Consider the following 13,516-nt stretch of genomic DNA (forward strand, 5'->3'; position numbering starts at 1 on the left):
TAAATTTTGTATTAACCGTTTCTGTGGCAGTGAGGGCGGGACCTTGATATCACGGCTTTACTTCCTGCTCACTACTGCGTGGACTCGGGTCCTGCGTTACTACTGCGCAAAACCAGGTCTCAAATCAGCGCAAGATGTCAGCGCCATATTAGGCCTTTGGCGGCTTCACTTTTCACCAGTGGAAGAGAGTGAAGTCTAAAAGAAACATGTCTAATCTCAGACAAACAAAGCAATGCTGAAAGTGCCAGAGATCAACAGTGTTTACACTATATGGGAAATCTCTGCATATCAAGTTGGATTTTGTTATTGTTGTTATTTGATGATTCTGTGTTGAAGATTTTTGAAGATTTTTATGATGGAAGAGCTAAAACAGCTGTTGGAGGAACGGATTAATCGCCTAGAAGATCTAATCACCAGAGTGCTTCTCCGGTCAGATAATGGGTCCTACTCAGTAAGTGTACCAACAAATGCTAATGCTAATATAGCACAACATGCTACCATAAGGCCAGAAAGCTTAAGAAAACTGGTGAATAAATCTGAACAACTCCAGAGCGAACGGATGAATGAGACGAGAACGCAGCTCGAAATTCGGGAAAGCGAACGGATGAATGAGACGAGAACGCAGCTCGAAATTCGGGAAAGCGAACGGATGAATGAGACGAGAACGCAGCTCGAAATTCGGGAAAGCGAACGATTTATTGACTCTGTGGCAGCTAATCTAGGGCTTGAGCCACTAGATAACGGACTCACTCAGATTGATATTCAAGAGCTTACCGGTATCTCCAATCTAGACCATTCTGTCACGGACTTGATTGACGTTTTCCCCAGCACATGTGTTGATGTCACTGGTTTGGCCGGGGAGGCTTTCAAATCGAACTTCCCCGGTGGCTCGTCTTGGCACAGGTACGGGGCTAGACCGAAGGCGTCAACTCCAGCAGGGACCTGGTCTGATGTTGTGCGACGCAGGGATAAGTCAAACGGGAAATCAAGAATGAGAGCGCCCGTTCTCAGATCGCCGCCAAAAATCGTGCTACAAAATAGGTACGAACCTTTGACTCAGAATGAAATGTCTATAAATGAACCTAGGGACGCTAACTACAGTACTTGCACAAGGTCCAAACAAAATCTAAGGAATGGCCCTAAAACTATTGATAGTATGGGCGAAAGAAGAAACATTGCTAACCTTATGGATAAGTTAGATACGATCTTGATTGGGGATGATATAACCAAACATATCAGAATGGCAAAGACTGAAAATCTAACAATGCCTGATACATCGGTTAGAGAGCTAACAGAAATGTTGCCAGTTGTTCTCTCCACATATCCAAGCACCATGCAAATTATTATCCACACTGGGTCTTTTGACATTCTACAAAGGAAAACGGGATCTGAGATCCTAAAAAAGGATTTCTCTTTGCTATTGAAGGAAATAAATAATCTCCGACAACAAGTTTTTATCTCAGGTCCCATTCCAACTATGGGAAAAGGAATTGAATCTTTTAGCAGACTCCTCAGGCTGAATACATGGCTGACATCGGCTTGCCTCAACCATGGGATAAGGTTTATTGACAATTTTAATATCTTCTGGAACTGTAAAGACCGTTTTAGATCCGATAGGGTACATCCAAATATCATGGGGTGCCGTTTGCTTGGTGCTAATATACGTCATGATGTTGGGATGCCTTTCTCAAATAAGACATGTAAGAAGGACAGTACTCACAGGCAGATTATCCATTCACTCATCCCAGCTTCTCCAATTACAGACAATCGCTTTCAGAATTTGCCTCGCGCCAAAAAAGGGGCAAAACAATACCCAACTCTCTCACTATCATTTCTACCTCATTCACATCCCCCGCAACTATTAGATACACCCTCCTCTCCTTCATTACATCCATCTATGAGGGAGTTAGTTTTAACCAAAGTGAGCAAACCTCGATCTTCTCTTTGTCCCTCCCCACCCCGTTTTTTAAAACGAGCGCTTAGACAACTGCCACATCGTCAAGCATCTTGTCCATTAACTATACAGAGCACAAAAAACACTAAGTGATGTGTTCCGGGTCCCTGCCATTGTGAAAATAACTTTGCTGATTGTGTTGAGTATAAGCTAGGACCCGGTATTTCTATTCCTGTGATGATTGGAAATAGAATGAATCGTGATGAGCGTGTAACTAATAAAATAAATCAGTCTAATCTGTTAACTGTACCACGCCAACCCACCAGTTTAGGATCCCCCACTATATCTATTAAATTGGCCTTACTTAACATTAGATCCCTTGCCAACAAATCATTCTTGGTAAATGATATTATATCATCCCATAACTTAGATTTTATGTTTCTTACTGAAACATGGCTTACAGAGGACTGTAGTGCTACTATCTTTAATGAGACAGCTCCTGAAAAATTTGCGTATTTGACTACATGTCGAAATGGTAGGAAAGGAGGAGGGGTGGCTGCCTTATTTAAAGATGCATATCAATGTAAAGAAAATAAATTAGGTCATTTTACTTCGTTTGAATATCTTTGTTTTATATTGAAGGGTACTCCCAAAATTCTGTTTGGAACGATTTATAGACCACCGCGATATTCTGCTAATTTTATTGAAGATTTTGCTGAATTACTCTCTATTATATCGGTTGATTTTAAGTTGTTTATTATTACAGGGGATTTTAATATTCATATACTGTAGATAATAGTACAGACAATAATGTCAAAGAATTTTTTGCACTTTTAGACACCTTTGACCTCACTCAACATGTGAAAGAGAGTACACATACTCATGGTCACATTTTAGATCTGGTTATTTCGAAAGGTCTTGATATGTTATCTGTCATGGTTAAGGATTTAGCCCTATCTGATCATTTTTGTGTCTTTTTTGAATTGTCTACTACTTTTAATTTGCCAGCAAACTCTGTTTTTATCAAGAAAAGGTACATTATTGAAAATACTCATGTTCAGTTTATAGAAGCTATAGCCAGATCTCCAACAATAAGTGCTGAGTCAGTTGATGCACTTCTAGATAATTTTAATGCTAAAATATTGAATGTCATCGATGGTATTGCACCAGTAAAAGTAAAGAGAAATATGAGCAAACAAAAATCACCATGGAGAACCACCATGGTGGTAAATGCCCTTAAAAGAGAATGTAGGAAAGCAGAACGCAAATGGCGGAAAACTAAATTACAAATTCATTACGACATCTATAAACAAAGCCTTGGCAATTTTAATATTGAGTTATGCAGGGCCAGACAGCAACATATATCGGAAATGATCAATAATAGTATTAATAATACCCGCACTTTATTTATCATGGTTGACAAGCTTACAAATCCAATACAGCAAGCAACATCAGAATTCGCATCTATTATGAAATGTAATGAATTTGCGTGGTTTTTCAGTGAAAAAATTATTAATATTAGACGGACTATTAGTACTACACAGTCTGACACTGATTCTCTACCGTTACTACATCCACCAAGACATGACTTGGTTACTATGTCGCAATTTAATGTAATCGATCAAAAATTCCTAGAAGAAATAGTTAGACATCTTAAATCTTCTACGTGCTGTCTAGACATACTGCCCTCAGACTTTTTTAAAACAATTCTTAGCTCTATAGTAACAGATCTGCAGCAAATAGTCAATAGTTCTTTGCAATCAGGCATTTTTCCAACGTCCTTGAAAATCGCTGCCATTAAGCCTATATTAAAAAAAAGAACAATGGATGCTTCTACAATGAATAACTATAGACCGATTTCAAAACTCTCTTTTATAGCCAAGATTATTGAGAAGGCTGTATTTATTCAATTAAATGAGTTTGTGACTTCAAGTGGTCTTTTAGATAAATTTCAGTCAGGTTTTCGACCACAGCATAGCACTGAAACTGTCCTAATTAAAGTTTTAAATGATATACGGCTGAATACTGATTCTGATAAAATAACAGTTTTGGTTCTATTAGATCTCAGTGCAGCATTTGACACTGTAGATCATAGAATTCTTGTAGATAGGCTGGAAAATTGGGTAGGAGTCTCCGGGACAGTCCTTGATTGGTTCAGATCTTACCTGAATGATCGGAGTTACTTTGTTACCATTGGAAATTCTGAATCTGATAGGGTGGGCATGACATGCGGAGTTCCACAGGGATCAGTTCTTGGACCGCTTCTGTTCAACCTCTATATGTTACCTTTAGGCCAGATTCTACAGAACAATAACATTAACTACCATAGTTATGCCGATGATACTCAAATATATATGTCTCTTGATTCAGACGACAACAGTTCAATAGACTCTTTGTGCCACTGTATAGAGCAAATAAAAACCTGGATGAATCTAAATTTTTTACAATTAAACCAAGACAAAACTGAGGTTATTGTGTTTGGCAACAAAAATAAAAGAACAAGTATTATTAAAGAATTAGATTCCCGTGCCTTTAAAACCAGGGATCAAGTGCGTAATCTTGGTGTTATGATAGATTCAGATCTCACATTTAACAGTCATATTAGAGCGGTCACTAAAACAGCATTTTATCATTTGAAAAATATATCTAGAATCAAAGGCTTGGTGCCTCAAAAAGACCTAGAGAAGCTTATCCATGCTTTTATCTCTAGTAGGGTTGACTACTGTAATGGCCTATTAACGGGACTTCCGAAGAAGACTGTAAAGCAGCTGCAGCTTGTTCAGAATGCTGCTGCTAGATTATTAACCAGGACTAAGAGAATAGAGCACATCACTCCGGTTCTTAAAACTCTGCATTGGCTCCCAATCAGTTATAGAATAGTTTTTAAAGTGATGCTCTTAGTTTATAAAGCACTGAATTGTTTAGGTCCTGAGTACATTTCTGAAATGTTTCAAAAATATAAACCAAGCAGGGCTCTTAGATCAATGAACTCAGGTCAGCTAGTGGAGCACAGAGTTAGAACAAAGCATGGAGAAGCTGCGTTTAGCATCTCTGCTGTACACGACTGGAACAAACTACCAGAAGATCTTAGATGTGCTCCAAACGTATTGATTTTTAAATCCAAGTTGAAAACATTTCTTTTTTCACGTGCTTATGACTGAGGTCTTAAACCTAGCTGTACTGTTCAGCCTTACAGTTTCTTACGTCTTTTTATCTTATTGTTTTAAATTTTTCTTGTGTCTGCTTGTATCTTGTATTTTTATTATGATGTTTAATTATTTTTCATTGTAAAGCGCATTGAATTGCTTTGATGGATGAACTGTGCTATATAAATAAACCTGATTTGATTTGATTTGATTTGAAGTGGCATCATCCATCTTTTTTTTATAGTCTATGGTCAGGACTGATTTAATCATGACCTTAACCAGCAGATGTGTTTTTGTCCACAGTTCACAAATACTTGTGTAACCTTAATACATTTAGCAACGATAACAGTGCTATATTAATTAACTTCAGCACTTGATTAACTAAGTTGCAGTTATCAACATCGTTGTGTCTAAAATCTGCTTTAGTTTCAGTATTTGAGAGAGGCCAAAAGTTTTAAAATCTTGTAACCTTTGACTATTTAAAAGGGAAAAAATGATATGTATAAGCAACATATGAAGAAGCCTTGTGATTTAATTTCAACAGCACATCTTCCTTAAGTCATAATATACTTTTGTTTAAACAGATAATCACAATCTAGTCATTTGTTACCAAAAAATAAAGCTAAGACGGTATAGTAGTGCTAATAATTGTGATGATGATGGATAGAATAGTATTTAATCAGATATCTTTTGTTCATTTCCACAGCTCAATGTACACAGCCTTCTTTTGCATCAAGGAATGTCATCTTGTCAGAATCTTATCTCTTGACTCAAAGTTTCCCAGATGGATCAACCGTAACATTTGAGTGTGAAATTGGGCATAAACCAGTAAACTCAAGAGCATCTAAATCTGCTACTTGTGAGAGAAACCAGTGGACAAGTCTGGAATTAGAGTGCACAAGTATGTGCTATCAATATTTTTTTTTTGAGTCCCCTACATTTGTAATTTTCCCTAAAGTGCCTTTGAATGTTTTTTAAAATTGATATGTGAAGGATGTACAGTATTGGTCAGCAAGCCCTTAAATGGCTTATATTCGTAAGCAGTTCCTTTATAGTGAGGCAACACTAAAGATTATTTTTCAATATTTTCAGAATGTGAAAACCACCAAATCTCAATAAGTCAATAATATCTTTAAAACATTACAGAAAAAACCTGTGGGAGTCTTCCAGATTTTGATAATGGGAGATATGAAAGAACTGGGAATTTATTTGGTGACAAAGTTACAGCGGTTTGTAACACAGGGTAAGTGAAACCAATAAATCAGTTTCTTTGTGCTGTTTTAACCATGTATTTAGATTTAGATGTGCTGTGATTTGGTAAGATGATGATCTTTCTCTTTTTTTTTTCCAGATACATTTTAGATGGATTGATAAAAGACAGATGGTGCCGAGATCAGGGATGGGATGGCAGAGATCCTGTCTGTGAAGGTGAGGTTTTTTTCTTAAATTTGAATGAAATATGACATTGAAGAGCACTCATTTATTCAGAACCATTCATGATGAGTATAAACAATTGTTATATGCTCTTCACTTTGTGATGCATCTGAAAATAAGTATTTATTCACCAGGATTTTTTTTCTCTTTAGTGGTGAAATGTAAGGCACCTCCAGCCATAGTAAATGGACAGCTTGAAGAGGGGCCTTTGGACAGTTATGATTATTTGCAGGCCGTGTCCTACAGATGTAACAGTGGGTTTAGTCTTATTGGAAATTCAATACTTCATTGTTCTGAGGATGGGACTTTTAAACCAGATCCGCCAAAATGTATGGGTAAGTTAAACAGCCAGTCAAGAGATGAAAAAAGAACTTGTAAGCTGCTTCTTTTTTTTCTGTTGATGAATAAAATGTTTAATGAATAATACAATTAATTTACATAAACTTTTATTCTTTTCTTTTTTCAGATGGATGTTTAAAGCCTGAAATTTCACACGCAACTAGAATCGGTGGAAGATCACCCCCCTACAAACTGGGACACTTTATAGATTACAAATGTGATGATGGCTTTACAATGAAAGGAGACTTCCATATTGTGTGTGGAGCAACAGGATGGAACCCTGAACCACCAAAGTGCATTGGTAAGACTAAAATGATTTTATTATTACATGACTGCAAACCATTTTATCTCCTAGTGATGTCACTCTGTTTAAAGGAGTAGCTCACCCAAAATGAACATTAATTTACTTGTCATTGTTAAGAAAGTCTTAAGCTTTTAGTCTAGCTGACTATCACATTTAGAGGGCTTCATTGGGATTGGGGTCCCATGGGACTAGGGGTGGAACGGTAAACAGAAGTCACAGTTTGGTTCATACCTCGGTTCAGACATCACGGATGATGGATAGAATAGTATTGCATCAGATTACTTTAAAGTATATCTTTTGTTTATTTCCACAGCACAATGTAGACAGCCTTCTTTTGCATCAAGGAATGTCATCTTGTCAGAATCTTATCTCTCGGCTCAAAGTTTCCCAGATGGATCAACCGTAACATTTGAGTGTGAAATTGGGCATAAACCAGTAAACTCAAGAGCATCTAAATCTGCTACTTGTGAGAGAAACCAGTGGACAAGTCTGGAATTAGAGTGCACAAGTATGTACTATCAATAATTTTTTTTTGAGTACCCTTGTAATTTTCCCTAAAGTGCCTTTGAATGTTTTTTAAAATCTAATTTAGATATGTGAAGGATGTACAGTATTGATCAGCAAGCCCTTAAATGGCTTATATTCGTAAGCAGTTCCTTTATAGTGAGGCAACGCTAAAGATTATTTTTCAATATTTTCAGAAGTATGTGAAAACGTACTCGGTTACTAACGTAACCTCGGTTCTCTCTAGAGAGGGAACGAGTACTTCGTAATAGCTTACGCTCGGGGAAAAACCTCTTTTCCACGAGATATTGAAGCCAAAAATTATCCTTAATTTTTTATTAATGTAAAACGCTTTGCAGCAGCAAGCAGACACAGGCGAGACAGCTCGCGCGCCTATTGGCTGCTCTTGCGGCAAATGCAGCAGCCTATCGAGAGAGACTCTGCGTGACGTAATGACCAATGGGGGCAACTCGCGCCCATATCGTCACGTCCCGCCAGAAAGGGCGTGGTCTCACTCTATAAATATGCTCGTTAGGCTGGTACAAGCTGGTTTTCATCGCCGAAGCGAACCAGAGCGTATTCCAAGCACGGCAAGATACGCAGTACTCGTTCCCTCTCTAGAGAGAACCGAGGTTACGTTAGTAACCGAGCACGTTCTCTTACGAGAGTATCTCTCGTACTGCGTAATAGCTTACGCTATAGGGGAACACAATGCAACACGCCGTGCGTACAGGGATCCAACACCAAAGTCCCAGGGGCCGAAGCCCAGGGCTCATATAGTGCATAATCACCATAAACTCACATAGAGTGGAGGAAGAGAGGCTGGAAGCGTCATTCCTTATAAAATAGCACCCAGCGGGGCTATCATATGACAATAAAATGCGCAGCCAGGGTGAAAGCTTTCAGCCTGATCTGGGTGGCCATACGTGTGTCAACACTCATGGGGCTGCAGTAAACTCAGCATCTGGGCCGCACAGCGGGGCAGATAGCACTGAATTTTAGACCGCCAAAAGCTTAGCTTGTAAGGCGGGTACCTCCAGGTTATAGTATTTTATAAATGTAGACGGCGAGGCCCAGCCCGCGGCCGTACAGATATCTTGCAGGGAATGCCCACGAAGAGGCCACGCCTCTCGTGGAGTGCGCTCTGACACCCAAGGGGCACTGCAAGCCCTTTGCAGTGTAAGCGAGCGCAATGGCATCCACTATCCATCTGGATAGGCTCTGTTTTCAGGCGGCCCTTGGAGCGCCCGCCAAACAAAACGAAAAGCTGCTCAGTCTGTCTGAAAACAGACGAGCGCGACACATAAGCTCTTAATGCCCTGACGGGGCAAAGGAGACTCGCGTCCTCCTCCTCATTGAGAACCGGATAGGCGGACAGGGAAATTACCTGGGCCCTAAACGGTGTATTGAGGGATTTCGGCACATACCCGTGCTTAGGTTTGAGAATGACCTTCGAGTCATTAGGCCCAAACTCCATACATGACGCGCTTACTGAAAGCGCCTGCAAGTCCCCTATGCGCTTCACTGAAGCGAGAGCCATGAGAATCACTGTTTTGAACGACAGGTGTTTCATGTCCACCGGCTGGATTGGCTCGAACGGGGCGCCTTTCATGGCCTCCAGGACCGTGGAAAGGTCCCACGTCGGGACTGAAGGGGGCCTGGGAGGGTTTAGCCTCCGAGCTCCCCTAAGGAAACGCACGACTAAGTCGTTCTTCCCCAGCGACTGGCCAGACACCGGTTTTGCAAACGTTGCTATGGCCGCCACATATACTTTGAGCGTGGATGGGGTCCTGCCCTTATCCAGTAGCTCTTGAAGGAAGGAAAGCACTTCCGAAACCCCGCATTCCACAGGTGAAAAGCTCTGGGCTTGACACCATGCAGAGAAAACAGACCATTTCGAGGAGTAGAGCCGCCTGGTAGACGGAGCTCTAGCCTGCGCGATCGTGTTTAACACTCCTTCTGGGAGGCTAGCGGGTACCCGTTGATGGCCCATGCGTGCAGGGACCACAGCTCCGGGCGAGGGTGCCAAATCGAGCCCTCCGCCTGAGAGAGGAGGTCTCTCCTCAATGGTACAGGCCATGGGGCAGTGCTGGTCAGCTGCATCAGGGCAGGGAACCACGTCTGGTTTGTCCAGAGCGGGGCTACGAGCAGCACTGGGCATCCGTTTTCCCTGATTCGTTCCAACACCTGAGGCAGGAGCGAGACAGGAGGAAAAGCATATAGGGGGCAGCGGGGCCAAACATGAGCCAGCGCGTCCTTGCTTTTCGAGAAAAACTTCGGGCAATGAGCGTTTTCGTGGGACGCGAATAGGTCCACCTGTGCTCTGCCGAACGTTTTCCACAGCAGCTGGACCGTCTGCGGGTGCAGCGACCACTCCCCTGCTGGAACATTGTTCCTGGACAGTCTGTCTGGTCCCACATTCAGGTGACCAGGCACGTGCGCTGCTCTCAGTGAGAGCAGGTTGTGCTGAGCCCAGACCAGGAGGCGTTCCGTCAGCCTGTGAAGGTTTCGTGACCTGACGCCGCCCTGGCGATTTATGTATGCCACCACTGACATGTTGTCCGACCGGACCAAGACGTGGTGGCCTGTTACCTGGGGACAAAAACGCCGTAGCGCTTTGTCGACTGCTATCATCTCCAAGCAGTTTATGTGAAGGAGCTTTTCCCGTTCTGACCACAGGCCAGCTAGCCGTCTGCCCTCGAGCAGCGCTCCCCACCCCGAGGTGGAGGCGTCCGTAGACACCACCTTCACACTCGAAGCGGTCCCCAGACTCACACCTGACTGATGCCAGTCGGTTATTTTCCAAGGTTCCAGAGCTGAAACACACTGTAGGTTGACCCTGAGGCGAAACAGACCCGCTGTCCATGCCCTGGGTGGAACCCGCGCTTTCAGCCACATCTGCAGTGGGCGCATGCGAACCAAGCCCCACTGGAGTACAGAGGCCGCTGAGGCCATCAGCCCCAGCATTTTCTGAAACCTTTTGAGCGGAACTATCGAGCCGTGGCGGAAGGATTTCGCGACGCGCTGAATATTTAGTCCGCGCTCTGGTGACAGGCGTGCCGTCATGGATAGCGAGTCTAACACTGTTCCCAGAAAGGAAATTTTCTGACTGGGAGACAGTGAGCTCTTCGCCCAATTGACTGTGAGGCCCAGCTCCTCGAGGTGCTCGAGTAATGCGGCCCTGTGTTCTATGAGCTCCGATCGTGATCGAGCTAGAATCAGCCAATCGTCCAAGTAGTTCAGGACTCGCATGCCCTGAAGTCTCAGGGGTGCGAGCGCCGCGTCCATGCACTTCGTGAATGTACGAGGTGCTAGGGACAGGCCGAACGGCAGGACTGTGTATTGATATGCCTGGCCCTCGAAAGCGAATCTCAAGAATCGCCTGTGATGGGACGCTATTTGTATTTGGAAATAGGCGTCTTTCAGATCTATTGACATAAACCAGTCCCCGTGGCGCACTTGCGCGAGGATTTTCCTGGTCGTAAGCATTCTGAACTGGCGCTTCACAAGCGCTCTGTTCAGCTGTCGCAGATCTAAAATGGGTCTGAGACCTCCATCTTTTTTCGGTACCAGAAAATATCTGCTGTGTAGGCCCCCTTTGCTCTGAGCTTGAGATAAAGGTTCTATAGCACCTTTGCTCAGTAGTTTCACTATCTCGGCTCGAAGTAGATGAGATACTTCGTTTTCCACCGTCGTCTCGACGCGCACCGTATAACGGCGGGGACGTCGAGCGAACTGTAGCGAATAGCCTCTTTTTATAGTGTTCAGCACCCATTCTGATACCCCAGGAAGCTGTGCCCACACTTTCGCGTGAATAGCTAGGGGTAGAATGAGATCTGGGCTCTGGCCGAGACATAGTGACGGCAAGAGAGCTCCGGCGTGCTGTAACGCAGACACTGTGTTTACAGTGTGTGAGGCGGGGGGCGCGCCGATCGCGGCGGGCAGCCTGGCCGCGCTCAAAACCCTTATAGCAGTTTGCTGAGGGAGAGAGAGCGGGGCGAGCCCCGTGGGGCTTAACATGTCTGTGAGTGAATGTGGGCGCAGGACAGCGGGCACATTTACTGCACTAAAAAACACCGTCGGCCTGAGCTGACTGAATGCGTGTTGGTTTCGTTTTCACAGAACCCGTGGGACATGTGGTGTGTAGTGTTTGTGGGCACTGAGACGTAGGCACATTCACTACATTTAGTGCACAATCGACATGAGGCGATTTTGTTTGTGCGAGCCCTGCATTTTTGCGGGCTGTGTTTGTGTGTAGAAATGAGCCCTGGGTTGTGGGCATTTTCAATACACTCATAACACCATTGGCTGTGACCGGAATACCAGAAAATACACCGTTTATGTGATTTATCTGGGTCGCCGTGGGAACAGCATTTGTGTGCAGGCAAGCGGGCATGGTACTGGCTTGCTTACTGCAAAATACACTGGAACAGTCACATTTTTTGGAACTGAACAAGCGAAAATTTCAGTGGAAGTCTGGCCACGGCGGGACTGAAACACCGTCGATTTCCTAGGAGGCTAGGAAGACTTGTGTTGGTTTCGTTTTACAGAAACCGTGGTATTGTTTGTGGGCACTGGGTTGTGGGCACATTCACTACATTTAATGCACAATTGACATGCGTCGATTTCATTTGTGCGAGCCCTGTACCGTGGCGGGCTGTGTTTGTGTGTAGAAATGAACACTGGGCTGTGAGCATTTTATTACACTTATAACACCATCGGCTGTGGCCGGAAAACCAGAAATACAATGATTACATGATTTGTCTGGGTCGCCGTGGAAACGGCCTTTATGTGCAGGCAAGCGGGCCGTGGTACCAGCTTGTTTACTGCAAAATACACTGGAACAGTCGCATTTTCTGGAACTGAACGAGCGAAAAGTTTCGGTGGAAGTCTGGCCGCGGCGAGACTAAATTTGTATCTGCTGCGAGAGCCGGGATCGATCACGGGTCTCTCGCGCGAAGGCTTCGGGTTCCGCCACTGGGCCACAGGGAGAACTACACTAGCGCAAGCAGATAAGAGAGTGTCATCACAGTTTTGTGTGTGTCGGCGTTTGTATGCAGGTGTGCGTCTTATACAACAGGCTCATTGCTGCAATAATGACATTTTCAGCCGCTCAAACTAGGAGCTGAGAAATGTTTGAGAAATGGAGATTAGTCCGGCCTCGGCGGGGACTAAAACACACTCTTTTCTCATTTGCCGGTGACGCACGCCCATGGGGCGCGGGGTGGATTTCTTATAACGTAAAGAAAGCTAGCCGCGGTTTTAGGGCTCGCGGTCTTGATGCTGGCCCGTTTCCTTGACGACTCGCGGACAGAAGGCGGAGGTCCACAGAGCTCGCCTGTTGCGCGGCGGTTGCGCGGGCGCCTCCCAGTCGAGGCCGATGCTTTCCACGGCCTGAGAGAGCAGACGCATCAGCTCAGTCTCAATGCCGGCTCTCTTACCAGTGGTTTGGCGAGAAACGCTAGCGGAGGGGAGGTCCACGGAGCTCGCCCAATCCTCGCTATCAGATGCCAGAAGAGAACACGCCTCGGTGGGTTCGTCGAACTCGTGGACGGACGCGGCGGCAGGCGGCGCCCGTTGTCCGTCAGTGAGCGACTCGAGCGAAGCCGGCGAAGCTGGCGGGCGAACCGACGAGCTTTGGCGGGCTGGAGAGAGCTCGGGAGCGCGCTGGGCGCGGCGCTTCCTGCGGCGCGGCACCACGGCGGGCTGTGGTGAAGGCTCGGAGAATGATGCCAGGCGAGTCCTCAGAGTCACCATAGGCAAAAGCTCGCAATGAGGGCATCCGCCGTCAGCGAGCGCGATGGCCGCGTGATCCTCACCCAGGCAGGACACACAGATGACGTGACGGTCCCCGTCGCTGAGTGGGGCGCGGCACGAGCCACAGGATGGCATCTT

General features: G+C 44.6%; 1 protein-coding gene across 1 annotated transcript in view; it reads left to right on the forward strand.

Moving 5' to 3' along the window:
* Window positions 1-13,516, forward strand: part of LOC130102104 (complement component receptor 1-like protein) — a 54,568-nt gene that overhangs the window by 39,442 nt on the left and 1,610 nt on the right. The window contains exons 3-8 of the mRNA XM_056268003.1: window positions 5,747-5,941; window positions 6,187-6,283; window positions 6,392-6,468; window positions 6,627-6,809; window positions 6,941-7,114; window positions 7,431-7,625. Coding sequence (XP_056123978.1) covers window positions 5,747-5,941; window positions 6,187-6,283; window positions 6,392-6,468; window positions 6,627-6,809; window positions 6,941-7,114; window positions 7,431-7,625 — 921 coding nt within the window. The remainder of the gene's footprint in view (window positions 1-5,746; window positions 5,942-6,186; window positions 6,284-6,391; window positions 6,469-6,626; window positions 6,810-6,940; window positions 7,115-7,430; window positions 7,626-13,516) is intronic.

The sequence above is a fragment of the Rhinichthys klamathensis genome, unplaced genomic scaffold (assembly GCF_029890125.1).
Source record: "Rhinichthys klamathensis goyatoka isolate OS25496 unplaced genomic scaffold, OSU_Roscu_1.1 h1tg000269l_1, whole genome shotgun sequence".
NCBI classification, from domain to species: domain Eukaryota; kingdom Metazoa; phylum Chordata; class Actinopteri; order Cypriniformes; family Leuciscidae; genus Rhinichthys; species Rhinichthys klamathensis.